Below are 27,917 nucleotides of genomic sequence, written 5' to 3'. Positions count from 1 at the left end.
ACCCTTTCCAGACTGATACATGTCAACTGTTTTGTTTCTCATCTGTTCTGGAATTTCTTTAGATCGCGGCATGATGCGTCCTGATTTCAAATATGTATGTGTTTACCATTATAAACACGAAGATGCTTTATTTTTGCAATAAATGTAAAAAAATTATATTTTGAGATGGTAATAATTCATTAATTTTATATAATTATGAAAAACATTTACACTACCTGCATGTACGTTCAAAACATTGGGATAAGTAATCAATACATAATTGTTACAAAACAATAGAAATCTTTTGTAACAATTATGTATAAAGAAAGACTGACGTTGTGGAACCAACTTTGAAATAAAATATAAAAGTGTCCAGCAAGGTTGTGATTTGAGGTCTAAGTGTGTTTGTAGAAGTTATTTTTGTTTATTTAATATATCCTTTTTTGGAAATATTATTGTGTATTAGAAATGTTTAGCAGTTTCAAACATTATTCTGTGAGGAGTTATGTCATTTTGAAAACAACACCAGTGGAAAATGATCAAAAAGTATCCCAACTCATCCAGGAATAATATAGTATAGTAGTATCAAAATATAATTTTAGCTTTATGGTCTTATATCAATACATTTTTTCTCCTGTCTGTAAATTTGCTGCTATAATTATCTTGGGGAAGCAGTAAGAATTTCATTGTATACTCTGTATACATCAGAAATAATTGAATTAATGTCAGAAATAATGTCATTTGTTGTTTCAATGTTTAATACCTAACAGCAGTAAAAAGACAAAATATTTATAAATCAACTTTAAATTTTGACAAGATCTGTACAAATCTTGAATGTTCATGTTTAAATAATTTATTTTATATTTTTAATTATTTAATTAATTATTAGCTTTATATTAACTCACAAATCCGCTGTAGTTCTTAGCCCAGTTTGGGTTAACCCTGTAATGCTTAATGCATTTTATGATGTTGATATCAAAACATGGAATATATATATTCTTTCTCCTCACTTTTTTATATCAATATGACACATTTAATGATGAGTTTAAAACAAGAAATGTAAAAAGTAGTCAGAATACATTACATAAAACGAGTAACCTATATTACTACAGTTTTCATCATGTAATCTGTAATCAGTAATGGATTACAATGTGTAAAGTATAGAATAGTGTAGTATAGCCTACTGTTTTATTTACAGTAAATTCTTTATGTCAGTATAAACTCTTTGAGGTCAGTTGTATCTTGAAAGGAGCATATGAACAGGAGTGTCAGTGTTTTAGAGAGAGGTGCAGAGTCACACACTTTGCCCTGTGCACACGTTTATTGTTGTGTGCTGCTTGCTCAGCCGTTCTCTCTTCTGTTGTTATACCACAACAAATGGCATTGCTCTTCAACTAAATGCCCTCTTTACACTTTACGCAATTTGACTGGCTTTTGGAAGCTCCATTTCCTTTTTTTCTCCCCAAAACACTAAATTTGACCACCCTTTTCTGGAGTAACCAAATTCATGAGTGAGTCTGAGCATCTGAATGATGAAATGCCTAAAGGTCAGGTCTGGTCTCCTGGATTAGGGACTTGTGAACTGCTCATTACGGTCATGACAGCTGTCCCGAGAGCTTGATTGTATGACAGCAGTCCACAGAAAGGATCGTTTTTCAAAAACATTTACTGGAGAAAATCCTCTCTTACTGATCAATTTGTGATGTCTGAGGTACAATCAGGTAAGCATCTAATCATTTGTTATATTGTTATCTTCTCTTGTTAGTGCTGGGCAACAATTAATCGTGATTAATCACATCTAAAATAAAAGTTTTTGTTTAAATAATATATGTGTGTGTACTCTGTATATTTATTATGTATATATAAAGACACACACATACATCACGATTAATCGTTGCCCAGCACTAAAAAGAATACTATGAGCTGTAAATGCATTAATAAAAAAAAAAAAAAAGATTGATTTTGTTTATTTAATGGAGTATTCTTAATATTCACTGATCTGACAGTGAGATTATACTGTTGATTTAGCTAACATTTGATTATGTAATTCATTATATGGTGTTACAATTATTGTGATATGATGTTTTTCATAATGTGTAATGTCATTTATTATTTTATCCGGGCTGGTATTGTTATAGGTTTAGTGGCTGGTTTGGAGCCAGAAGAAGAGGTGATAGATGTCGTATGTGACGAGTCAGAACTCAAAGATGGAGAGTAGGTTCCATATAAATGCCTGTCATTTTAATTTTTAATATGTATTATATTTTTAATATACATATTTATGAAAGATTTCAATATTTTATCAACGAAAAGAATCATTCAGAAATCAATTAGAATTGTTTTTATTTACTTGCATATTGAAAATGGATTGCAAATAGTTGCATCATGTTTTAAACAGTTTTGATCTTTTGTTTTTAACACTGTAAATTTCTTCAAAGTCATACTGTATGTTTTATATAGTAACAATTTAATTTAGGGACCAATTCTCACTCTTGACTAGTTGCTTATTAGCATGCTAGCATACTGGCTGTTTATTAATACTTATAAATTAGATAGTTCCGGTCCTTGATTCTGATTGGTTGAGCCGCATTCGTGTTGCTCGCCAACCACTTTGTTGCAACTCCATAACCGTAGACATATGTTTCTGAGGAACTACATTGTTTGGTGGAAGAATACTGCTTTTATTAATATCATTACACTTTATTTGCTTACTACGTATATGGAATAACCGTTTTATATAAGCAACAAGCCCCAAAAAGCCGTGGTTTACAGTGAATTTATAACAGCTAAGGGGGTTTTAGACATTCCGTTTCACGTCGAGCCTAATAAGCTGTTCTAAATTCACTTTAAACCACGGCTTCTTGGGGCTTTTTTTGCTTTATTATAAAGCACATATTAATACCTTATTCTGCATGACCATATTTTAGATACACCCCATACCTAAAAATACCTTACAAACTATTAAAAAAACAGCAAATTAGGAGTTTACTGAGGCAAATGTTTAGTTAATTGTGAGAATATGTCCCCAAATTAAAGTGTGACCTTTTTGTGCATGTAAAGCTGTTGAAGGACACTCACACTGTGTAAAACTGAAGATATCTGTGTGTGTTGTTCTTGTGATCTAGAATGATGGAGGTGGAGGTTGGTGAGCACAATGTTCTGCTGGTACGCTGTGATGGGGTGTACAGTGCCATCAGTAACCAGTGCACACACTATGGTGCTCCACTGAGCAAAGGTAGCTCATTACCAAACTGTTTTATAAATAGAAATCGCGTTTGGTGCTACTGGCTTCCATCTTCTTAGATAAATAACATGGGCGATGGAAAGTATTACAAGGAAAGTCTTGTGAGCTTTATTACAGTGTGTTATTACAGTGTGTTCCTCTGCAGGGGTGCTGTCAGGTCACAGGGTCCGCTGTCCCTGGCATGGTTCCTGTTTCAATGTGAAGACCGGTGACTTAGAGGAGTATCCTGGAATTGACTGTTTGCCCTGCCACAAGGCCTGTATTACCATATATTTCTTGAATGATTAACGGAAAGACTTTAAGAATTAAATGTACATTAAATTATAGATTTTATATAATATTTTATTTATATATTATATAAAGTATTATATTTATACATATTAGACTATAAAAATTAAACATATATAAGTAGCTTGGTAAGAAGTTAGTGTTTTTATACACTACTGGCAAAAACTTTGGAATAATTCAGATTATTTAATGTGTTTGATAGAAGTCTCTTGTTCTCACCAAGGCTGCATTTATTTGATCAAATGCAGTAAAAACAGTAATATTGTGATATAATATTATACAATTTAGATCTGTTTTCTATATGAATATAAAGTGTAGGCTAATTTATTTCTGTTATGCCAAGCTGAATTTTCCGTAGCCATTACTCCAGTCTTCAGTGTCATTACAATATGCTGATGCTCAAGGAACATTTATTTTTATTATCAATATTGAAAACAGTTGTGCTGGTTAATATACTATTCAATAATTTGGGGTCATTAAGAAAAACAAATGAATAAATACTTTTATTCATCAAGCAAAGTGACAGTAAAGACATTCATAAAGTTAAAAAAGATTTATATTTCAAATCAATACTAACATAATACTAATATTTAACTTTGAAAATAATAATAAGAACCATTATTAACAAATGAGGACCAATAACAGTTACTAATAACTGAGCAAAAAATCAGCATGATTTCAGGAGGATCACGTGACACTGGAGCCTGGAGTCTGAAATTTTCGTCCAAAATTTTCGCACGTTGAAAAATACCTCATGTTGTGTCAGTCACGTTTACACACTGCCTCCGAAACTTTCGTCCATCATAAAAATATCGGATCAGGTTCGATTTTCTGCGTTTTCGCATCCGAAGCAAGCATTTTGATTGGAAAGGATAACGAACACGAAAAACGCGTACGGAAATTTCAGACTCAGTATTCAAGGAGCTTAAATGGCATTTTTTATTAAAATAGAAAACAGATGTTCTAAATACAATAATATTTCACAATATAATTGTTTTTATTAATAAATAAATGCATCCTTGAGACTTCTTTCAAAAACTTTACAAATATTGCAATTATTCCTAACTTTTAATGGTAGTGTACCGGCTAACATATTTAACTGATTTAATGTTATTTTTCTTGACAGGTGAAAGTCGAAAATAGCAAAGTTTATGTGTCTGTAAAGAAAAGGGTAAAGTATCTTCATATGGACATTTTATCTTCTGCATTAAATGTATGAAACCAAAATCAAAATTAGGACAATTCTGAGAGTAAAATGTTAAAAATCATTTCTGTGCAGATCCAGGGTCAGCCTAAACGCCTCAAATGGATGGGAGCCAGAGATCAGGCGGTGCTACATACTGTCATGCTCTTAGGAGGAGGTGAGAGAAAAATGTCTGATATTCCCTGTATTTGCTGATTTATGATGACAGTTTTAATGTTGCTGTGTATTGTTGAGCGCAGGCGCAGCCTCTTTAATGTGTGCTGAGACACTACGGCAAGAAAACTACAGTGGCAGGATTATTATGATATCTAGAGATGACCTCCTTCCATACGACAAAACCAGACTTAGCAAGGTGAGGCACGAGATCTGTGAAAACTGGCGCTAGAAGGGTTTTTGCAGGAAAAAGACTAAATTTTGAATGATTGAATAATTCATTCACACAAGTAACTGATTCTGTTTCACTTTAAAATATTTTCAGTGTCTAAAATGTACTGTGGAGTACGGTGTTAACCTCTATTTTATTGAACTGTTGTGTAAAGTTTAACCCAATCTTGTTTTAGATAATGAATGCTGAGAGCGAAAGTCTCCTAATGAGAAGAATGGAATTTTTCCACAAGTATGATATTGAGGTCTGGCTGAAAAAAGAGGTGAGAGTTAATCTTGTGTCTCTCTCGTTTATACTAATAATTATACCAAGGATCACATGACAATATCTGAATTGTACTTCGTGCAGGCTTTATCAATAGATACAAACAAGAAAACAGTGACATTTGATGATGGCTTAATCCAGTGCTATGACCAAATCCTTGTTGCAACAGGATGCAGGTGAATGATCTGAATTTCATCATCTGATGAAAATTACTGATATAAACTATTATTTAACTGTACTTTTTATTGCATATGTCTAGATACAGTATTATTTTTCATCTTTTGCTCAACTTCGGTCCATCCAGATTCCAGAACTTATACACTACTTGATATTTGTTCTTCAGAGCAAAAAACCTAGATTGCCCTGGTGTTAACCTGGAAAACGTGCTAATGCTGGAAACACCAGAGGATGCCCGGTGCATCCACTACGCCTGCATGGGCTGCAGGACAGTCGTTGTGGGCACTTCCTTTGTTGGTACACACACACACACACACAAATGTTGTTTTTTGTGGTTTATGGGGACTCTCCATAGGCGTAATGGTTTTTATACTGAACAAACTGTGTGTGCTATTGTCCTACACCAACCCTACACCTAAACGTAGCCCTCACAGGAGACTTTCTGCATTTTTAGATTTTCAAAAAAACATATAGTGTCGATAGTGTCAAACGCGGAGCTAAGATCCAGTGGCACTAATAGAGAGATACAACCACGATCAGATGATAAAAGCAGGTCGTTTAGAAAAGATCATAGGAAAGAGTTCATTTTAAATTGTAATAACTTTTTTATTTTTGGTCACTGTCTGCTTTCAATCTATATGGACAGAGCATGATGCATCAAAATATTATGTGAATTATTCTTTCAACATGTTTTTTCCCCCATAATAACTAATCTATTGTGTTTGGCATTGAAGGCATGGAAGTGGCTGCCTATATGATAGATATGGCCAGTAGTATCACAATCATTGGAAGCAGTGAACTCCCCTATCAGAAGACTCTCGGCCCAGAGATAGGAAAGGTCACCATGATGGTATGTTATCAAGGCCAATACAACCATCTCAGTCATACTGATATCAAATATGTGCTTGATGTTTAGCTTACTTTGCTTTGTTTGTTCTTTAAGATGCTGGAAGAGAGAGGGGTGACGTTCTACATGAATGATGCCGTTGCAGAGGTTCAAGGCGAAAATAGGAGGGTAAAAAAAATAAATATTTTCTTCCAAAAACAACACATCAGCACTTTCTTTTGAAAGTTAGTTGACTGAAATACATCATCAAGAACACTTAACCGGACGATGGCCTCTTTTTCATTTGGTTCATTATGACTTATGAAAAGAATAACCTGTTTTTTTTACAGGTTAAGGCTGTGAAATTGAAGAGCGGTATCACTATTGAAGCCGATTTGTTAATCGTTGGAATTGGTATGTACAGTCGTAGAACTGAGAACAAATTGCTTCTTGAATTTAAATAACCTGAACAACAGGTTTGTGCTCTCTGTTTCTCCCCAATTATCTCCAAATAAGGTGTCAACCCCAATTCAGAGTTTTTGAAAGGGAGTCCAGTAAGGATGGACTCTAAGAGCTATGTTATTGTGGATAAGGTAAGTGTTTTGACCAAAACCTTGAGCTCAAGCCTTACACTTCCAAAATATTTAATCATGTTCCTGTCTGTCTAGTACATGAGGACCAACATAACAGACGTCTACTGTGCAGGAGATCTGACCTCCTTTCCTCTCACAATGGCAAAAGGCCAGAATGTGAGCATTGGCCACTGGCAGACAGCGCTGGCACATGGTAATCAAAGATGTATATATCTGCTAATTTTGCCAACTTTTAGGAGTATATTAACATATAGACGCCATAAAGCTAATAGACGTGAACTAAAAGACTTAAAATATGGGGTGATACACCAACTTTTGACAAAATATTTAGCTGAAAACATGATTTTAAAAAATGTTTCTGTTTATTTATTTATTTTTCCAAAAACTGAAAATTCATGTTTTGACCGAATACTTTCGGTTCACTGATGAAACGCTTCTCCAATTATGTGTTTTTATTGTCTCAGCATCTATTTTGTGCATGCAACTTGGGAAAGCTGCAACAGGTAAACATGCCAGCAGTGTGGATGCACTTCATTGAGACCTAAAATTATGCTAGAGTAGCAATTTGTAAAATTAGCTCAACTGAAGTATTGAGAAGCGTCTAAAATTTACTGGTGCAAAAAAAAATATATATATATATATATAATCACGTAGTGCTCAAATGTCTTTAATTTCATTATAACTTTTGCCTTATTAGGAAGGATTGCAGCCTTAAACATGTTGCGCAGGGAGGTGGAGCTAAACATAGTGCCATTCTATTGGACCGTCCTGCTGGGGAGAACTATTCGATATGCTGGTGTGGCCTTTTAACATACATGCCTATCATGCTTTACGGATTGTAAAATACAGGTATTTGTATGTAATTATGTCCCTATTCTTCATTATTTGCAGGGTACGGGGAAGGATACACTCAGATGGTGCTGAAAGGGAGATTTGAGAACATGAAGTTTTTGGCACTTTACCTCAAGTAAGAAGCTGTAGGTTTGTGGCATCCATTCTTTATACTTGTTTTCTATATAAAGATTGAAAGTTTGGCTGTGTACTTTTAACTGCAGGGATGATGAGGTGGTGGCTGCAGCAGGACTGAATGTTGAACCGGCCGTCTCTGTGGTGGCAGAAAGGTTGGCGGAAGGAAGAGTGATTACAAAGGCAGAAGCAGAGTGAGTGAGAACTCAGCATCAGTTACAGTATATGTGAAAATGCAGAAATTCCTGTAAGTTGAATGTTCACTCATTTAGTCCTCATTGATTGTATTAATCTTTCTAAACAACTGATACAACCAAGGAGTTAAGGTTTGGTTGGTTAACTAATGAAGATTATTAAAACCAAAAACTAAAATTTTAAACTAAAAATGTGCATACTTTGCTCAGTATACATACTACATATTGCATAAATATGTATAGTAGTATGGTACACACTCAGAAAAAAAGGGTAGAAAAGCTGTCAATGGGGTGGTTCCCTTTCAAAAGCTACATCTTTGGACCTTTTTACCCCTAAAAGGAGCATATTGGGATCTTTAAGGCATGTACTTTAAGGCATGTACCTAAATTGTGCATATTAGCACCTAAATGGTACATAGTAGTAGAGGTCCACTGATTTTGGAGTTTACCGATACCGATAGCTAGGTTGGACCATATTGGGCGATACTGATTAATCAACACATTAACCGATTAAGCAACTGATTTTTAAAATGGATACTGACCCGAAAACTAAAATAGTGCTTTACTATTTTTAAAAAAACTTTGTAACTGAATACATATATTAAAATTAAATATTAATTATATATTGATCATAGTTAGTTCATAGCTCGTTAAATAATGTTAACTGAATCAATTTATTAACACGATCTAAGAAGGAGCAATACTTCTAAAGCTTTTATCAACCTAAGTTAATGTTACAAATCAACTCAATGTAAAGTTTTGTCAATTTGTAAAGTTTTCTGAATTTGTAAAGAAATTGTACCATTTCATATCTGCTGTCATTCTTAAAGATGGAAATCTTTAAATATCTACACAAAGGCCATAGAATTGAAATTACATACATATGGATATTGTATGTGCGCAGGATCATGTGTCAAAACAAACATCAGTGATTCGCCTGTAGAGGACGATCTCGTACTGTATAATGACATTGTTTTTCTCAGCGGCTCAAGCAATGGACGCAAGCCCCAAAAAATATCTGCGTGGAGTTTGACTGATAGCCGATAGTTCCAGTAATTGACTATCGGTGCCGATTAATCGGCAAAACTGATCATTCGGTCGACCTCTACATTTTAGTACTTGTTGTAACGGCACCACTCTAGTGACAGCTTTTTACCATTTTTTCTGAGAGTGTCATATGCTATTCTGAACAATGGCTGCATCTGAAATCACATACTTCCATACATACTATATAGTAGACGAAAAACAGTATGTGAAAAGAGCAGTATGTCCTAATGCACAGCATTCTTAAAATCGTAGGCTATGTGGAAGTATACAAATTACTTACTACTTCCGCATCTAATGGACACTTACTTTACTATCCCATGAAGCCACAGGGAAAGGATCTGTGAATAGCAGTGAAGTGACTGATACTGGTAGGTAACATGACAGTGACAATAGGAAAAATGCAGTACATCCAGATTTCATTCATACCTCTACACACATTCATTCTATATAATGCTCACAGAGTGATTACTTATTCAAAAAAAGTACCTACACAGGGAGAATGTGATTTCATATGCAGCCAATGAAAAGGAAAGGTAACTCCATGAAGGAGCTAGGTACCTCCCTTATGGAGATTAAATTTTTTTTCTACGAAACTGATATGGATTCTTCTTTTGATGTGAGTGTACATCATTTTAAACATTAGTTGAAATACTGTTCAAATGCACAATTCATGTTGTCATTTATGTAGTAAAATACTAGGTGCTCCTTTAAAGAGGCTAAAAGCAACCACATACCGTCAGAGCTCTGTTGTATTGTTAATGTTTTTTACTGAGGTTTTCTTTCTTTTATAGGTCAGATGACCTTAGCTGGCTGAAGCTGCAGCCCATGTGACCACTAACAACAGTTTGAACTCCGAATCATCAGAATTCAGCCATTCTTTCCACAGTCCATCCCATCCAATCATGCCTTACTCAGAAGACGTATTTTTTGTAACATTTATAAAGGCCAGTGCATTACAGTATGTCTCTTCAAGAGCTTTGTACACAGTTCTCAAAGAGTTTGCCATTTTAACACTGATATTCAGAGAGGAGAACCACTACCCACATACGACTATGAAAAAATGAGAAGGTTTTATAGTGTTCTTGCTGCAGTTCTCTGAGCTTCCAAAGAAAATTTGAGATTTTGGCGGTAAGCTCAGGTTCAGATCCACTTTTCTGAATATGAACACAAATATTTTAATCTATTTATTAAGGTAACATATTTAAGATTTTATTGCAAATATCATCTAGTTTGTTTAGGCTCATTTACTCAATGTTTAGAAGGAAAATTAGATGTAATAGTGTTAATTATTACGTACAGTCACTCTGGTATACTATGTGCTTGATAGATCTGTGAAATGGAGCATGGGTAGTGGAAAAATAGACAATCACTGAGTGCACATCCAATCGTTTAGGAGGATTAGATGAACACCGAGCAAAGGATGCTGAATGTGACGGTGGTCACAAAAGGGGGAGCATATATAATAGAGCTGGACAAACATGTTACAAAAGACCATACTACAAAAGAAATGCTGAGCTGCTCTCTTATATCGCCTCTTATTCTCTCTCTTTTCTACCACGCAACCCAGTTTTCCATCCCAAATCCTCATAACTCACTTCTGTTCTTATCAGCAAGAATTTGTGCAGAGATATATGGGTCATATACGACGGTCCAAATCTGGAGGTGATACGTCGGCCATGAATTAGAGCTTAGACCTTAAGAAGCTATGTAGCAGAGAATTGAAAAGATCCCTTTTTTTTAAGTACGCTAGATTGTTAAAGTCTATCTAACATTTTCCTCAATCACTTAATTAGTTAGGTGGACTTCCAGTTTTTATTAAAAACAACAACACATTTTAATGCTATTATTAAGGGGGAGCGGTGATCCACAAAATACACTCGATATAGAAAGTAGAAAAGGAAGTGAGGAATAGTTTTTGTATGACTTTTGACATTCTGTACAGACTGATATTGCTGATAGGCGATTTTAATGTGATGACTTCCATGTTGGTCCATTTTTCTATCAGGAAGCATGTTGCAGTACTGATGCATTATTGATGACATGCAAATGGATGAGCCCTTTAATAGGTCCAGTTTACTTACACAAACTGAAATCAGGTTGGCAACCATATTTTACAGTTTCAGTTTATAATGTTATACATCACAGTTTTAGATACAGCATAGTAAGGAATGTACACATGAGGCACCATTATAACAGGAAGAAGACAGTCACACACCAGGCTGTTTTTACATACAATGTGCTACAAAGCAAGTGTATCATTTGCACTGGTTGGGCAGTTTTAGTCACTGTTACTCATTCATGGTTCATGTCTTGTTTTTCACTCAGTTTAAAAATATTGCACACGTTTGTCATACTCATATCTGTAACCTTTAAAAAGCAATAAATTATGTTTTACTGGTTTGGACTTTTTACATGAATTGATATCAACATTAATGATTAAAAATTGTTTTATGTGTGAACGGGAATATATAAGTTTGGGGTCAGTAAGATTTTTAAAAATGTTTTTGAAAAAAAGTCTCTTAAGCAGTAACATTTTGAAATACTTGGCTATTAAAACAACTTTTTTTTTTTTTTTAAATATAATTTATTCCTCAGATCCTTCAGAAATGCTAAATAGATTCAGTAGAGGCTCAAATGGATGAACTGAATAGCATATGGGATGCATCATGGTAACAAAACCAGGGATCAATGTATAAGCACAAAATGATACAATGCTTAACGGTAGGCATCCATGTAAGTGTATCCACATATGAGAGAAATTATATTGCACATTCAGGTCTAAGGAACTTTCCCAGTACAGTTATGTTTATAACACCACACAACCTGTTCATATATAGCTTCTGCACATGACTGATTATAAGATTTCATGATATAAATTCATGTTAAAACTCCAGGCTTGTTTTGTGTATTTAGTTTTGAAGAGTTTGAGTCTATGCTTAAACCAGTCTGAATATTTTTTAGAAAAGCCTGTCTTGATGCCATATAACATTTACGGCGGTTGGCTCTGTAGACCTCCAACCGTTGGGCCTCTGCAGTGGGGTCTTCAAGAGCTCCTTCCCACCTCAAGCTGTCCTGTTCAAGATCAGTCAAATCAGATTTGTCCTCCTCTGTTGGAACCACTTCTGATAAACCCTTGGGATTTTTGGATTTGCTGCTCTTACGTTCTTTGGCTTTGGCCTGACCTTTGTTCTGAGCATCACTCATCTCACCATTGGTCCATTGTTCTGTCTGGGGTTTCTCTAGAGGAAGATCAGATGGGTAAATGGATTATGAGTTAATCACCCAGAACAGAGAAACTATAGAAGGTTTAAAACAATGCTTCTGAAACAAAACAGCAACCCACTAATGCACTAAAGTACTGAAAGAGGCAGCTATCAATCAACACAAGTAAAATACTGTTAAAGACAGACTTTGGAAATAAATGTTTCATTAATGTTATTAATTTGACAGCACTGGGACATTTTTATTCCTAATTAACTATGCCTTGTCTATGTCTTGTTTTACCATAAATGATCTAAATATTGAAAATTAATGCAATTCTTTTAAACTACAAACAATATTTAGAGTTTTCAGATAATGCATCTTAAATGTTACAATGTATTTTCCTATTGGCAGATTTTTATTTTATTTTATTTGTTTACTTGTTTTAAGCACAAACCTATAGTTTAAATACAAATTCTGTCATCATTTACTTACCCTGATGTTGTTTTAAACCTTCTTGTTTTCTTCTGTGGAACACAAACGAAGTTATCTTAGCCAGATGGTTACAGTTACCGCTGACAAAAACAAAATTGAGGCATTTCTCAGAATATCTTCATTTGTGTTCCACAGAATAAAGAAAGTCATAGGTTTGGAAAGATATGTGGGTGAATAAACGATGACAGAATTTTCATTTTTTTATGAACTATCCCTTTAAGTGTTTTATATTATATTATAATATTTATTTATTAATGAATTTATCAAAGTATTTATTTTTGCCACTAGTAACCACGTAAAGTGTTCAAAATCTCTCGTTTTTCAAAACCAACTCACCAGAATCCCTTGACTGGTTAATGCCATTCCTCGATGTCTTTTTCTCTTTTGTTGTGTCTTTCCTTTTCTTTTTGCTCTCTTTCATTGTGGCAGTCAAAGGAGCAACGTGAAACTCTTTTTTAAGTGAACAGAGAAAACAGCGTTCACACATACATTTCTGAGATAAGTAGAGATATTTGCTACTTGCAATGCAATAACAGTACTCATAACATAATTTTATTCAGCTGCAAACAAAAGAAAATGTGTCATTAAATTAGATTTGTACAGAAACTAGAGTTAGAAGGGCAAATTCTACTCAAACGTGATCATAGGACTTGTTTTTGGCTCAGGCACTGACCCTATACTTAGAACAAGGCCATCAGTTAAAGAGAAGAACATGGTGCTGTGCAGCCAAACTTAGCAACAGCAGTAAAGGTCACAGAGGGGAATCATACGAAGAAATAACATTTTCACTGACATTTTATTTTACAGACCCCTTTTGTTTCTGCATGTGTGCTTTTTGCGAGCAATATCTATTTGTAACAGCATGTGTGCTTTTTTCATACCATTATAATGAATGTTTTATTGTGTATACACCTGGAATTTATTTATTGAAATTAACTTTGGGGGATGTTCAGTAAACTTTCACATGTACAGATGATTGGCTGGAAACGGATCACCCCTGAGCAGGGAACATTTTAATTGGTTGGAACCCTTTTTATCCCGCCCCCTTTCTTGGTAGTCGAGGTTTAACGTTGGTTGAAGTGGAAGTCATTCATAATCTACGGAAGACAGTCGTCATAGAGAACCCTTGACGTCGCAGATCCAGCTGTTCCTAATCGCGTCACTCCAGCTGATCGCAGACGCCGGTGAACATGAGCCGAGAACGGAGGAATCACTTTAGCAGGTGAGCGTTTATGTTGGTCAACTTTTCAGACATTAACCAGCTTCGTAGTCAATCTAAAGCGCAGTCTGCTTGTGTCGGGTTTTAGATAGAACAGCGTTGTTAGCTCCGGGGGAAGGCGAGACAGTGCACTTCGGTGGGGCGGAAAAAATCAGATTCTTCAGAAGAACGAGCGCGCGTTATATTCGAGATAAAATTAACGATTATAATATTAGAACATTCCATCATCGAATACCGGGCGGAGGTCATTACATAAGTTTCATTCCATTACACCGGCCAAACTTCCAGCCTACTAAAGCCTTTACTCGAGGACGCAGATCGGTGTAATCTCTGTATTTAAAGTCCTCTCAAGAAAAATCTAATCCATGACATGTTGGATAAATACAAGGTAGTTATTTAGTGCAATCACGTCAGTCCTTTTTTATTGCTGCAACGTGTCTGCTAAAGTGTGTTTCCTGATTTGGTTGGGTAAGAACATCCTTATGTAATTCATTCACCTCTGATGAAGAAATCTCTGTAGTTTTTGCTCGATGTGGTTTTGCTGGTCATTGAACCTTTCAGTGGAATATTACAGATTTAGGAAGTGACGTAGCAAACGTTATATATACCATGATAGTTCAGCTATTTAATAATATGCGCTGTTTTACGTAATTTTATATGTAAAAAAATAATTTAGTTGAATATGATTTACTTTAATAATTGCATATTGTTTTACCTTTTTTTTGTCATGATAGCTACTTTAAGTTACTGTAATAACCTTTTAAATACCACTGAATATACTGGCATGTTTATTTTCATGATTTAAAAAACAAAATGGTTAAATATAATCTAGAATAAAATCTATATAAGAATAATGTGCTGTTTAAACTATATTCTACATGTAGGTTGTCTGTGAAGAGCAGGCCTCTGAGTATTTTCTAAAGACGTCACTTAAGACAATGCGCATCAGCAAACATCCTTGAAAAGATGCTCCTTGTGACATTCTATATCTGTATCATTGGTTTGATATCCAGCTCGCTTAGTTTTAGAGTCATAGCAAGTCAACACTTTTCAACCAGGCATCCAAAAATAGACTGTTCTTCTGAATTGGTGTTCAAACCGAAGTACTGGTATGCAGTTAAGAGACAGAAAGCTAACATGGCCACCTTTTCTATATCTGTATCATTGGTTTGATTCAGATTCAATGGTGGGTTGCGTTGCTTAAAATCAACCAGCTGTAATAAAAAGCAACTGACACAACCACATTTCTTTATATAGCCTAGATGATTTCAATTGTGAGGTATGTGTGCACCTTACTTCCTTCAGTAATAATTATCATGATGCTGGCAAGGGAACCCCCCACCCCCCACCCCCCAAAACAAGTATGTTTTTAAATACAAAATGGCATATTTCTGTATTGATGCCAGTGCATTAAAATGGCCACCATTTGCCTTCCCTGCAGAATCCATGGCAAGTCAGTACTCAGTCACATCTGATTCAGCCTCAGGCTTTGCAGTGCGATTATTTTCTTTTATTATTATTTTCCGCCCTTAAACGGCAAAGAGCGATGGAGACATCTTCCCACCCTGTTCTTCAGTACTCGCACACTAACTGATTCAGTCTTTTGTTTGCTCATAGATATCACTTTGTCAGGCCTGAGAAAAGACATCAGCATTAGCACAAAGTCAGAGTTTTACTGTATGGTTTATGCACATGGAGGCCAACTGATCACGTTGGCTGAAGTTGAGCAGTTTAATTACTTGTGCAAACACTTTAGATACCAAGGGTCAAACGTGTCTTGGTACTACAAGACACATTTTTTAGTGCTAATAATGTAGGCTAGTGTGTTAGCCATTAGCAATAGTGAGCTGACCTTAATGTTTCCCTTTTCCATTCACGCATTGCAGCTTGTGTACACCCAGACCAGATCAATAGATCGACTGGTGACGGGGGAACGAGACGAGCGTGTTCAGATATGCAAACATTGTCAATTCAAGCTAATTTGCTTGCACTGCTGCGACACCCCAGGAAATTTCATTGTGTTGAAATGAACAAGCATTTCTTTCATTTGGGTGATTTGAATTGCATGATGTAGTGAGTCCAAAGTTTTGAGGTAGAATAAATGCTATATAATGACTAATAAGCACTAATTACCACACAAATAATAATTTAGTGGTGGTATTATAAAGAATACACAAGTCCACAAATTCAGCCCTTATGTGATATCATTGATGCTGCCTTTTTTTAAAATGTATATATCAATCAGAAATCATGAATTCTGTAACCTGCTCAATGGAAAAACAGGCATCATGTAGCTATACATACAATTCACTGCGTTTTCTAGCTGAATTGAACAGTAGAGGCAGTAAAACGCCAACAACTTTTATTTGTTCGCACAAACTATTACAATAGAAAATTGTCAATTAAAAATTTTTTCCTTGCACATTACTATGTTATGAAATCAAACACTTTTATCGTAGTGTATGGTTTGTAAACTAATGCATTTTGTCATCCTCATAACATAACCAGCTCCATATATATGATTTTTCTGAAGTGTAAACTTGCTCGGTAGCTCACCTGGTACAACATTAGCGATGTGAAGCCCTCTGGTACGAGAAACACAGGTCACAATAAAAGATGGCCTGGTTGCTTCAGCAAGTGAATGTTTCTCTCACACTTGCATTTATTAACGCTATCAGTTACATTTAGTGTAGCAGCTAATACGTTATTCTAAAACGCAATTAACTTTTTACCACTACTCACCCAACATTTAATTTCCAAACTGCTGTGACCTACCTACTTCTGTGAGAAACAAAAGGATACATTTAGAAAGTTGTTCAAGCTGCGCTGATGGAAACAAAGTGGTGGATAGGGACAAGGGGCAGAAAAGCCTCAAAGTACTCAACAGAACTGTAATTTTATTTTTATTTTTGGGTGAATTATTGCTTTAAGCTTCCAATGTGAGAATGAAACATTTGAGTCGCGCATAATTTTCAAACTGTTTATCGTGTTTGTTCTATGTATCATAGATGACATTATGTCTGAATTGTGCTCTCAAGGCCTTACCTTGTCCTCTGGCCTCCACCCCCAATGCCTGCTGATTCATGTCTGCACCGGCTTGCTGGATGGGGGAGGGTGGAATGAACGAGGGACACGGAGTACTGAGAAAGAATGGTAGATGATTACCAAACGCAGCACGGGGAGGGAAACAAGATGGAGTGCGAGCAACCGGAGTCTGTGTCATAGAGTTAGCATGATTCAGATGTTTCTGTGTGATGGAAAATATAGACTCTTGAGACTACTTTTTCAAAACACGCTTGTAAGCAAGAAGTCTTGTTGGGGATCTGAAGAATGATGGGCATTCTTGGGCCTCATTTGTGAAACTCAAACATCATGACTGGCAAATTGTTCAAATTTCTATTTTGTAAATTTACGTAAGAATGATTTACAAATATGCAGCAACTTGTGCAAAGAATTATTCAGATATACATTCAAGGTCTAGTTAAAAAAAAAAAAAAATGAATTACAGATTTTATGCCACGGTGTAAAAGAGATTGAAGAAAACAACTAGTCTTATTGATCTGAAATAATGTAGTAAGGAAGAAATAAAGCAATTGTTTTCTCTTCAAAGCAATACATCTTTTACTATTCCTTTGTTACTTAAGATGAAATTATGGTACATTTTAAGTTACATAAGCTTTACAAACAGTCCATAACAGTAAAGAAAAAAAATGAGAAATTTATTCAAATTGTTTTGCATATAAATTGATTAAATTTAGTATTTTTAATTTTTTTATTTTACTCTTCAATCAAATTTGTTTCTTACATTAACTTTGTTTAATCATAACTATAATTTCAAGTTTGTCATAAATTCATGTTTATGAAGTTGACAAGCAGAATTTGCCACAATGTCTCAGAACATCACATTTTTAAGTTTACAAAGCATAAAATTAATGTACTTGATTAAAAAAAATATAAGATATTGCACTGACCCAACTGGGCAAATGACAGGGAAGCAGTCTGAAACATTCACACAGACTCTGGGACAGCAGGTCATCCTTGTTGTTTAGCCCTGTATGTTTTAGTTTAAGTGTCATATTTGTATTTTGATGGTACTCTGTGGAAATGGCAGAATCAATAATGGTTTTGTAATAACCGGGAGAACAAACTAGTGGTTGTGGAGCATATCTTGTGTTATTTTTGAAAAGTAATCTTCTGTCTTGTTTTTATCTTCTAGGTTTGTAGTGGATGCTGATGAGTGAATATTGGCTGACCTACCGCAGTTCTTCTCTGGCAAACTTTATGACCCTGTCCTGACGCTAAAGCTGCCAGCTGAAGAACTGTTGTGGTCAGCTCTACCCAGCATGCACCATTTTCATCTGAGAGGGCTGTGGATCTTATTGATTCTGGATCATCTCTGTCGGAGATCTTTATTTTAAAATTCACTTTTTTATAAGTAGAAAATATTTTAAATGTAAAATAAATATATATTTTTTTGTCTTGGAATTTTCTTAGATGTGTATAAAATTTTATAAATGTTATCAAATTATCAAGTTCTTAAACATTTTTTAACTTTGAGTTCACTTTTTTTTTTCTTAAAGTTTGATTTTTTTTTTTTTTTTTTTTCTATTTGAGTTATTAAATATTAATTGAAATCCATGGACTTTTGTTTTATAAAATCAAAATAACTAATAAATCAGTGGTTTATAATATATATTTGTTGTATGTAGTATATTTTGCATGGCCAAGGTCATATACAAGGAAAATTATTTTCTGTACATTTAGCCTTTGCAACAGCTGCTGTCTGGGCATAAAACTTAGGAGGAAACTTGCATGTGTCCAATATTGGACAAATCTCGATAGTTACCATGGTACATGTGGTGTGCGTCTCGTCTCATCCACATTATCTCACAATTTTGAAGCTTTTTCAGATAAGTGTACAGCACTTATACAACATTTAAATGATTAGGCATAAGTAATGCATTATGACCACTAAATAATAGTAAGTTATTCTTTCTTGACTGGGCTTGAACGTAGTTGAAACCAGTTCGAATATTATGAGAGAATTTTGACTGAGGGAGAGTTTGGCTTTGGCAAGTGCCAGGTTTGTGTTAATCCATAATTTAATAAGTGTATTTTTTTTTTGTCTGTTGGGTAAACAAAAATCACAATTTCATACAAGAGTCACATATAAAATTAAGCTTTTAACTAAAAGGTTAAACTATGTTCTCAAGAAACGTGTATCTTTCATACATTTTAGGTTGGGGCAAGTCGTCACTCTTCTTTAAAATGCTAGAGATGTACTAATTACAATATTTATATGCCTGAACTACTGTTATTTTACACCGTTTTAAGTGTTATGTAAAATATGACCGATAGAGGGCGTCAGTGGTCAGTTGGACCGTAAGGCTAGCTGAGGTGGATCTACTGCCTGCTTATCAAGCATATAAATTTACTCTGACATTTTCCACTTTTGAACATGTTCCACCCTTTCCATGTTTTTTCACTCTTATGTCCACATGCTGTAAGATATATGACGAAAAGAGGCTACAAGTGAAGATAACTTTGTGTCCAATGATATATTTCAAGAGCCAGGTCTTCAGAAAGAACAAAAGAAGGAAAGCACTAGGCCCAGACGATGTGTCACCAGCCTGCTTAAAAACCTGTGCTGTCCCGCTGGCCCCCATCTTCACACAGATCTTCAACAGATCACTGGAGCTGTGTGAAGTCCCCTCATGCTTCAAACGCTCCACCATCATCCCCGTCCCAATGAAACCCAAAATTATTGGACTTAATGACTACAGACCTGTGACTCTAACGTCTGTGGCCATGAACTCATTTGAAAGACTGGTGCTGGCCCATCTGAAGGACATCACTGGACCCTGGCTGGATCCTTTTCAGTTTGCCTAAAGAGCAAACAGGTCTGTGGACGATGCAGTCAACATGGGACTGCATTATGTTCTGCAACATCTAGACAGACCAGGGGCTTATGTGAGGATCCTGTTTGTGGACTTCAGCTCCAATTTAAACACCATCACAGACACCCTTCAGAATAAACTGACACAGTTCTCCGTCCCCACCTCTGTCTGTCAGTGGATCAACAGCTTCCTGTCAGACAGGCAGCAGCTAGTGAGGCTGGGAAAATACACATCCAGCACTCGTACGATCAGCACTGGAGCTCCTCAGGGCTGCGTACTCTCCCCACTGCTCTTCTCCCTCTACACCAACGACTGCACCTCTAAAGACCCCTCTGTCAAGCTCCTGAAGTTTGCAGACAACACCACACTGATCGGCCTCATCCAGGACGGTGACGAGTCTGCTTACAGACAGGAGGTTAAGAAGCTGGCTGTCTGGTGCAGTTTTAACAACCTGGAGCTTAACACGCTCAAAACTGTGGAGATGATTGTGGACTTCAGGAGAAACCCCCCTGCTCTCCCCCCACTCACCATCATGAACAGCACTGTGACTGCAGTGGAGTCATTCAGATTCCTGGGCACCACCATCTCTCAGGACCTGAAGTGGGATATTCACATTGACTCTATTGTCAAAAAGGCCCAGCAGAGGTTGTACTTTCTTCGCCAGCTGAGGAAGTTCAACCTGCCACAGGAGCTGCTGAAACAGTTCTACTCTGCCATCATTGAATCCATCCTCTGCACTTCAATAACTGTCTGGTTCAGCTCAGCTACCAAATCTGACCTCAGAAGACTACGGAGGGTAGTCCGGACTGCTGAGAGAATCATTGGTACAATCCTCCCCACTCTCCAAGAACTGTACTTATCCAGAGTGAGCAAAAGGGCTGGTAAAATCACTCTGGACCCCTCACATCCAGCACACTCCCTCTTTGAACTGTTACCGTCTGGTCGACGCTACAGAGCTCTGTGCACCAGAACGACCAGACACAGGAACAGTTTCTTCCCTCAGGCAATCCATCTCATGAACACTTGACAATAAAATGCGGAACACACAACTCTATTATACATTTATTTATTCACCAAACTTATTTTTTATTTTTTTCATTTCAAATTTGCACATATCAGACCTGTACATACATAGTTGTCTATTATATATTGTGTTTTTGCTGTTGTGTACATTGCCTATTCGGATGTTATTCTTTTATTATCTGTGTCCTGTTGCTGTCTTTCTGTTGCACTGTGGAGCATCTGTCACTATAACAAATTCCTCGTATATGTAAACATACACTCACCTAAAGGATTATTAGGAACACCTGTTCAATTTCTCATTAATGCAATTATCTAATCATCAAATCACATGGCAGTTGCTTCAATGCATTTAGGGGTGTGGTCCTGATCAAGACAATCTCCTGAACTCCAAACTGAATGTCAGAATGGGAAAGAAAGGTAATTTTAAGCAATTTTGAGCGTGGCATGGTTGTTGGTGCCAGACGGGCCGGTCTGAGTATTTCACAATCTGCTCCGTCACTGGGATTTTCACGCACAACCATTTCTAGGGTTTACAAAGAATGGTGTGAAAAGGGAAAAACATCCAGTATGCGGCAGTCCTGTGGGCGAAAAATGCCTTGTTGATGCTACAGGTCAGAGGAGAATGGGCCGACTGATTCAAGCTGATAGAAGAGCAACTTTGACTGAAATAACCACTCGTTACAACCGAGGTATGCAGCAAAGCATCTGTGAAGCCACAACACGCACAACCTTGAGGCGGATGGGCTACAACAGCAGAAGACCCCACCGGGTACCACTAATCTCCACTACAAATAGGAAAAAGAGGCTACAATTTGCACGAGCTCACCAAAATTGGACGGTTGAAGACTGGAAAAATGTTTCCTGGTCTGATGAGTCTCGATTTCTGTTGAGACATTCAGATGGTAGAGTCAGAATTTGACGTAAACAGAATGAGAACATGGATCCATGATGCCTTGTTACCACTGTGCAGGCTGGTGATGATGGTGTAATGGTGTGGGGATGTTTTCTTTGCACACTTTAGGCCCCTTAGTGCTAATTGGGCATCGTTTAAATGCCACGGCCTACCTGAGCATTGTTTCTGACCATGTCCATCCCTTTATGACCACCATGTACCCATCCTCTGATGGCTACTTCCAGCAGGATAATGCACCATGTCACAAAGCTCGAATCATTTCAAATTGGTTTCTTGAACATGACAATGAGTTCACTGTACTAAAATGGCCCCCACAGTCACCAGATCTCAACCCAATAGAGCATCTTTGGGATGTGGTGGAACGGGAGCTTCGTGCCCTGGATGTGCATCCCACAAATCTCCATCAACTGCAAGATGCTATCCTATCAATATGGGCCAACATTTCTAAAGAATGCTTTCAGCACCTTGTTGAATCAATGCCACGTAGAATTAAGGCAGTTCTGAAGGTCAAACACAGTATTAGTATGGTGTTCCTAATAATCCTTTAGGCGAGTGTACTTGGCTAATAAAGCTCATTCTGATATGTTAATCATTTTGGTAGGAGAATGGACGGATAGGAAAAAGTAAATTAAATTAGTAATTTTTACAGTGATTTGACACCGCACCCAGCAAATGCACAATGTCCAACTAACGGTTCCATAAGGTTACCATCCAAATATGGATAATTTTGGAGGAACCAAAAACATTCTAGGAATGTTCTGGGTAGTAACGGATTAAATGTACAGTAGGCTATTCTAGTTTATGTAATCAGGTTAAAAAATTTGGTACTTACATTATAATTACATTAAATTACATTTGAAAATAGAGGAGAGCAGGGTGATTTTAGCCTGTGGAGAAGTTGAGCCACCTCTTGTTTCTAGACAACTGTAAATAAAATTGGTGATATGACCACACATTTGAAGATTTAACCATTTTACTCACCCTGTGATGGAGAGAGGCCCATGGAATAAAAAAAACTGCTTTTTTTAAGTTTTGTCAACTTGTTTTAAGTTTATACAACAAAAATTCAACTTTTTGTTGTATAAACATACAAGTTGAGAAAACTCAAAAATCTGCTTAAACTGGTTGCCTTAAACGTTTAAATTCAACTTTTGATTTTTTACAGCACTGTAAAAACTAAATAAAAAGTTGAGCCAACTTAAAAGTTCAAAGCAACCAGCTTCATCAGATTTTTGAGTTTTCTCAACTAATTTTTTTTTTAAGGAAATTGCTGAGTTTTCTCAACTTGTTTTAAGTTGGCTCAATTATTATTATTATTTTACAGTGTAGGAGTGGGGTAAGTTGAGCCAGTGGTTCACCCCTTCTTATGATTATAAAGTATTATTTTACCGTAATTCTACATTCTATTTCATTAATTGTACACCAAACATGATTCTGATTTTGTTCTGTAAATTTTAAACAGGCCTTGTCTATGAAAATTGGCCACTGAAGTTTTATGAAATTGCATTTTCCTGCAAAATTTTTATAAGTGGGATGCAGGGATTGCAGTCTGTTTTTTTTTTTTTCTTCAATTTGAACTTTGCTCTTTTTTTTTTTTTTTTTTTTATAAATAAAACTTTTAAGAAGTCATCCGTCCATCCATTATCCAAACCTGTATGTCCTTATTAGCGTTGTGGGGAGCGTCTTGAGCCACAGGTGAGGAAACTCCCTATATTGATGACCAGTCAAGGATTGTCAATCACAAGGACAGTTAAGACTGCTGAGAGGATTATCGGTGCCCCTCTACCCAACCTCCAAGATCTTTATATCTCCAGAGTGAGGAAAAGGGCTAAGAAAGTTACTCTGGACCCCTCACACCCAGCTCAGTCTCTCTTTGAACTGTTGCCCTCTGGCCGGCGCTACAGATCACTGAGCATCAGAACAGCCAGACACAAGAACAGTTTTTTCCCCCAGGCCATATCCCACCTGAACAACACATAACACACCCCGGTACTGTATATCTGTAAATAACTCATCAAACCCTCATCTGTAGGACATATGCACATTCACAGTTCTGTCTATGGACATTTTTTAATTTCTGTACATTTGTATTTTTATTACTGTTGTTATTTATAATTTATTGTCTATTCTCTTCATTATTAGTGTTTTTATTACCTTAATTATATGTTGTCTGCGCTATGTTTGTACTTCTGTACTGGAAGCTCCTAACACCAAGACAAATTCCTTGTGTGTGTGTGTAAACAAACTTGGCAATAAAGCTCTTTCTGATTCTGATATAGTATTACATATTTCCATAATTATTTACTATCCATTGATTCTCCCTAATTCTTCTTTCATCTTTTTAAATATATATATATTTTAAATAGACTGCTTATACATTCAGAAAGACTGCAGTTTTGTGTACATTCATTCAAAGTCCGGTCATTAGTTAGGTGGCCATGATTTGACAATTTACAAAACTCATTTCAACAATGCATCAACTACTGATGAACACAAGTAAAGTTTATTTGAATTATCGCTCAGTGGCTTAATTAACCATGTATTATTATGTATTTGTGTTTGAAACACATTAAAAGGCACAAATTTACGTTACTTCTTATTTACATGCAATGCAGGGATTCCCAAACAGTTTTTATCATCTGAACCGCTTTCACATAATTACTTGTTCCCCCTGAGATTTTAAGGAAATAAATGTATACTTAAGTAACACATTTGCATTTTTACAGTTCTCCAACACTGGTTAATGGTCACATGACACGCAGGCAAACAATATATATATATATAATTTTTTTGTAAGTCTTTTTTGATTGTCATTTATTTAGAATGATTTATTTTAGTTTTACATTTTTATGATTTATTTATTTGCTTTTCTTTAAATTCACAAACCCCCTGCAGTCCCTGTACAACCCCCAGTTTAGGACACCTTGACGTAATGTTTAATTATCATGTTGTTAATAACAACAAATGGAATATTCCTTCTCTTTGTATTTTTATATCAAGTAGGTACAAGATCTTTAAATCTATGTGATAAACGAGTTGGGTCAAAAGTAATCAAAAAGTAGTCTGATTATTATTTTAGATTACGTTATAACTAGGCTACATTTTTATGTGTCATTTGGAATCAGTAACAGACTACAATTTTTAATAAATCTACCCTTTATGACCAAAACTAAAAACTGTGAGAACCTACGGGATATTTTAGGGTTTATTTTTATTTTTCATAATCATAAGCTACATTTTGGACTGAAATTAGTGCAACTCTGCACAGAAACGAATGAATGAAAGCGTCTGGATCCACGGATAAAAGATTCGTGCGTTTGCGTCAATTAACGCGTGCGAGTCCACCAATCAGATGCCGCCGTTAGGGCGCCCTTACGTCATGCTCGATGCAAACTGATTGATTTAGGCAAACTATCCAGATTCGCTTCTCCAATGTAAGACGAGAGTGGTAGGCTAAATGTTGATGAAGTAGATGGATGTCCAATAGGTGTACGAATATCTCGTTTGAACTGTGCAATTGGATTAAATTCAAGATCTTATGCTAATCGAGATCACTTTAATTTGTGTATATTTGATGTTGTTCTTACACAAAGGGGTCTGTTCTGTAAGAGATGGCTATTAACACGGACGCCCCTCACGCGACAGATGCCCTGGGCGAGAGAGCCGCGCTGCAGTCCACTGATTTTGGAGATACTCAGAAACTTCTTGACATCTCAGACAAGGAGCTGAAAAGAGAATTAAACCACTCGCCTTCTGATACACACCTCGCGAAGTGTCTCGAAGCGGAACTGAATGAACAGACTGTGGTTAACGTTGGCTCGGAGCCCTGCTCTCCGTTGCGGGTCAGCCGCGCGTCGTCGCCCACGCCCGCGGAACGCGAGCCCTGCAGCTTCATGTGGGTGGCCGTGATCTCCTGCTTCTGCCCCGCCGTCCCGATAAACCTGTTTGCGCTTTATTTCGCGCATTTGGTGAGTGGTGTCACTGATGTTAAACTTAATTAGCCTACTTTTAGAATTAAACTTAATTACTATTAGAGTTCACATTTAATAGCCTTATAAATTAGAAAGCAAATAGCCTAAAACAAACTCTTCTTGTTTCTCTTTATAGGGCGGCTTGTTGGGCCCCTAATATTTCATAATGGGGCCACCGTATGTATTTATAAGGCTTACTTATCCATGATTTTCTTTCTGTTCTACTTCAGGCTCGGTCTATGATACAAGCAAAAGATTATGATGGGGCCAGAAGACTTGGGCGTCTAGCTTTGTTGCTTAGTATCATTTCCATTGTTGTGGGTCTGGCTATAGTCCTTTATCTGTTGATGACAGGTAAACTATATCTCTCTTTCTGTACACACACACACACACACACACACACACGTTTACTTAGCTATCTAAATACATAGGCGTAATGGTTTTTATACCGTACAAACTGTATGTGCTATTGCCCTACACCCACCCTACACCTAAACTTAGCCCTCACAGGAGACTTGTGCATTTTTACAATTTCAAAAAAACATTTAGTTTATTTTTAAACCCGTTTTACAAATGAGGACGTCCCCAAAGGGAGGTTTTTGGAGATTTTGTCAGGTTTACCTCACTTTTGGGTACAAATTTATCCCCAAAATATGGTTAAGTTGGTACACACACACACACACGTTGGTTTTTGTGGTTTATGGGGACTCTCCATAGGCGTAATGGTTTTTATACTGAACAAACTGTGTGCTATTGCCCTACACCAGCCCTACACCTAAACTTAGCCCTCACAGGAGACTTTGTGCATTTTTAGATTTTCAAAAAAACACCATTTAGTATGTTTTTTAAGCCTTTTGAATTACGGGGACATAGGCAGTGTCCTCATAAACCACCTTCATATTGTAATACCTCTGTCATAACCATGTCATTATACACATTTGTGTCCTCATAAACCACATAAACATGCACACACACACACACACACACACAGGGGAATAGATATCGGCCTACATGTTGCACCCAACTCAACTTTGAAAACAAGAAACTGTCATTATCAGTATATTAAAAATGTAGTATTACAAAAATGCAACTAATATTTTTGATTGTATTTTAATTCTATTTTACAAATACAATCAGTATTATTTTAAAAAAGTGTTTGTCTTATAACCGAGTTGAAATAAGATCATACACTTAAATGTCTCTCTCATTTCCTTCTCTCTCCCAGAGACATAATTGTGAGCATTGATGTAAATGGGTATTGGAGCTATAACCAAAGAAGATGGATGATGAATGCCATGTGAAATCCTTCAAAGAAAAAAGCTTAAATATCAGTTTGTATTAAATACAGTGTTATGATAAAGTTTTTGTTGTTGTTGTTTTGTGACAAGGACTCATGTTCACTGAAAAATTGTTTCTAACCTTTCTTGATGGCTTCCAGCCATTTCTGTTGCTGTCTTGGAATTAGCACCAAACTAATTTTGCACTAAATCTTAAATTACTTTTAGTCTTTTTAAAATTATGATCAACATGAAATATTACAATTAGCTGTTCATATTGTTGGATCCAATACATTTGAATTCTTTTAAAGAAAGAATTATATTATGCTAATGTATTGCATGTTGCAATAAGAAGAATGTGACTTTTGTTCTGAGAATGAGAATCTGTTATTATTTTTCTTTTCTTTCACGACTTATTAAACTTTTCAATACACTGTTTGCTGGTACAGTGGAGCTGGTGCATACAAAATAATATAGTTGGTTTCATTTTTTGTATTCTTGTAATATACGTTTTGTGTAATCTGTTATAGCTCAAAGGCTTAATTTACCCCAAAATAAAAATTCTGTCATTATTTATTCACCATAATTGCATTCCAAACATGTATGACTTTCTTTCTTATGTAGAAAGATATTTTGAAAAATGTCTCTTTTTGTGCATAGTATGAAAATCAAATGGGTTAAAAAATATCTTCTTTTGTGTCTCAGAAGAAAAAAAAAATCAGAGGTTTGGAATGACAAGAGGGTGAATAAATGA

At 36.1% G+C, this 27,917-nt stretch overlaps 3 protein-coding genes across 3 annotated transcripts; 2 read left to right on the top strand and 1 right to left on the bottom strand.

Moving 5' to 3' along the window:
• Positions 1–1,681: 1,681 nt before the first annotated feature.
• On the top strand, positions 1,682–9,998 carry LOC306855783 (apoptosis-inducing factor 3-like; the record flags this gene model as incomplete). Its single annotated transcript, XM_079394658.1, has 19 exons — positions 1,682–1,700; positions 2,118–2,193; positions 3,105–3,214; positions 3,369–3,478; positions 4,638–4,682; positions 4,791–4,872; positions 4,955–5,067; positions 5,276–5,362; positions 5,449–5,540; positions 5,708–5,838; positions 6,276–6,391; positions 6,485–6,556; positions 6,718–6,781; positions 6,884–6,960; positions 7,036–7,153; positions 7,658–7,756; positions 7,852–7,927; positions 8,016–8,120; positions 9,959–9,998. 19 exons carry the CDS (start codon positions 1,682–1,684, stop codon positions 9,996–9,998), a joined length of 1,632 nt encoding a protein of 543 aa, XP_079250784.1.
• Positions 9,999–12,044: 2,046 nt separating this feature from the next.
• Positions 12,045–17,305, bottom strand: LOC306855570 (uncharacterized protein; the record flags this gene model as incomplete). Its single annotated transcript, XM_079394334.1, has 3 exons — positions 12,045–12,406; positions 13,200–13,313; positions 17,128–17,305. 3 exons carry the CDS (start codon positions 17,303–17,305, stop codon positions 12,045–12,047), a joined length of 654 nt encoding a protein of 217 aa, XP_079250460.1.
• Positions 17,306–25,294: 7,989 nt separating this feature from the next.
• Positions 25,295–27,628, top strand: LOC306856449 (trafficking regulator of GLUT4 1-like). The gene is made up of 3 exons (XM_079395743.1): positions 25,295–25,883; positions 26,117–26,240; positions 27,112–27,628. The coding sequence occupies exons 1-3, from the start codon at positions 25,527–25,529 to the stop codon at positions 27,117–27,119; spliced, it is 489 nt and encodes a 162-aa protein (XP_079251869.1). The 5' UTR covers positions 25,295–25,526; the 3' UTR covers positions 27,120–27,628.
• The last annotated feature ends 289 nt before the right edge of the window (positions 27,629–27,917 follow it).

The sequence above is a fragment of the Barbus barbus genome (assembly GCF_936440315.1).
Source record: "Barbus barbus genome assembly, chromosome: 36".
NCBI lineage: Eukaryota > Metazoa > Chordata > Actinopteri > Cypriniformes > Cyprinidae > Barbus > Barbus barbus.
Note: the sequence above shows the minus strand (reverse complement) of the source record. Positions and strands in the feature narration are given on the sequence as shown.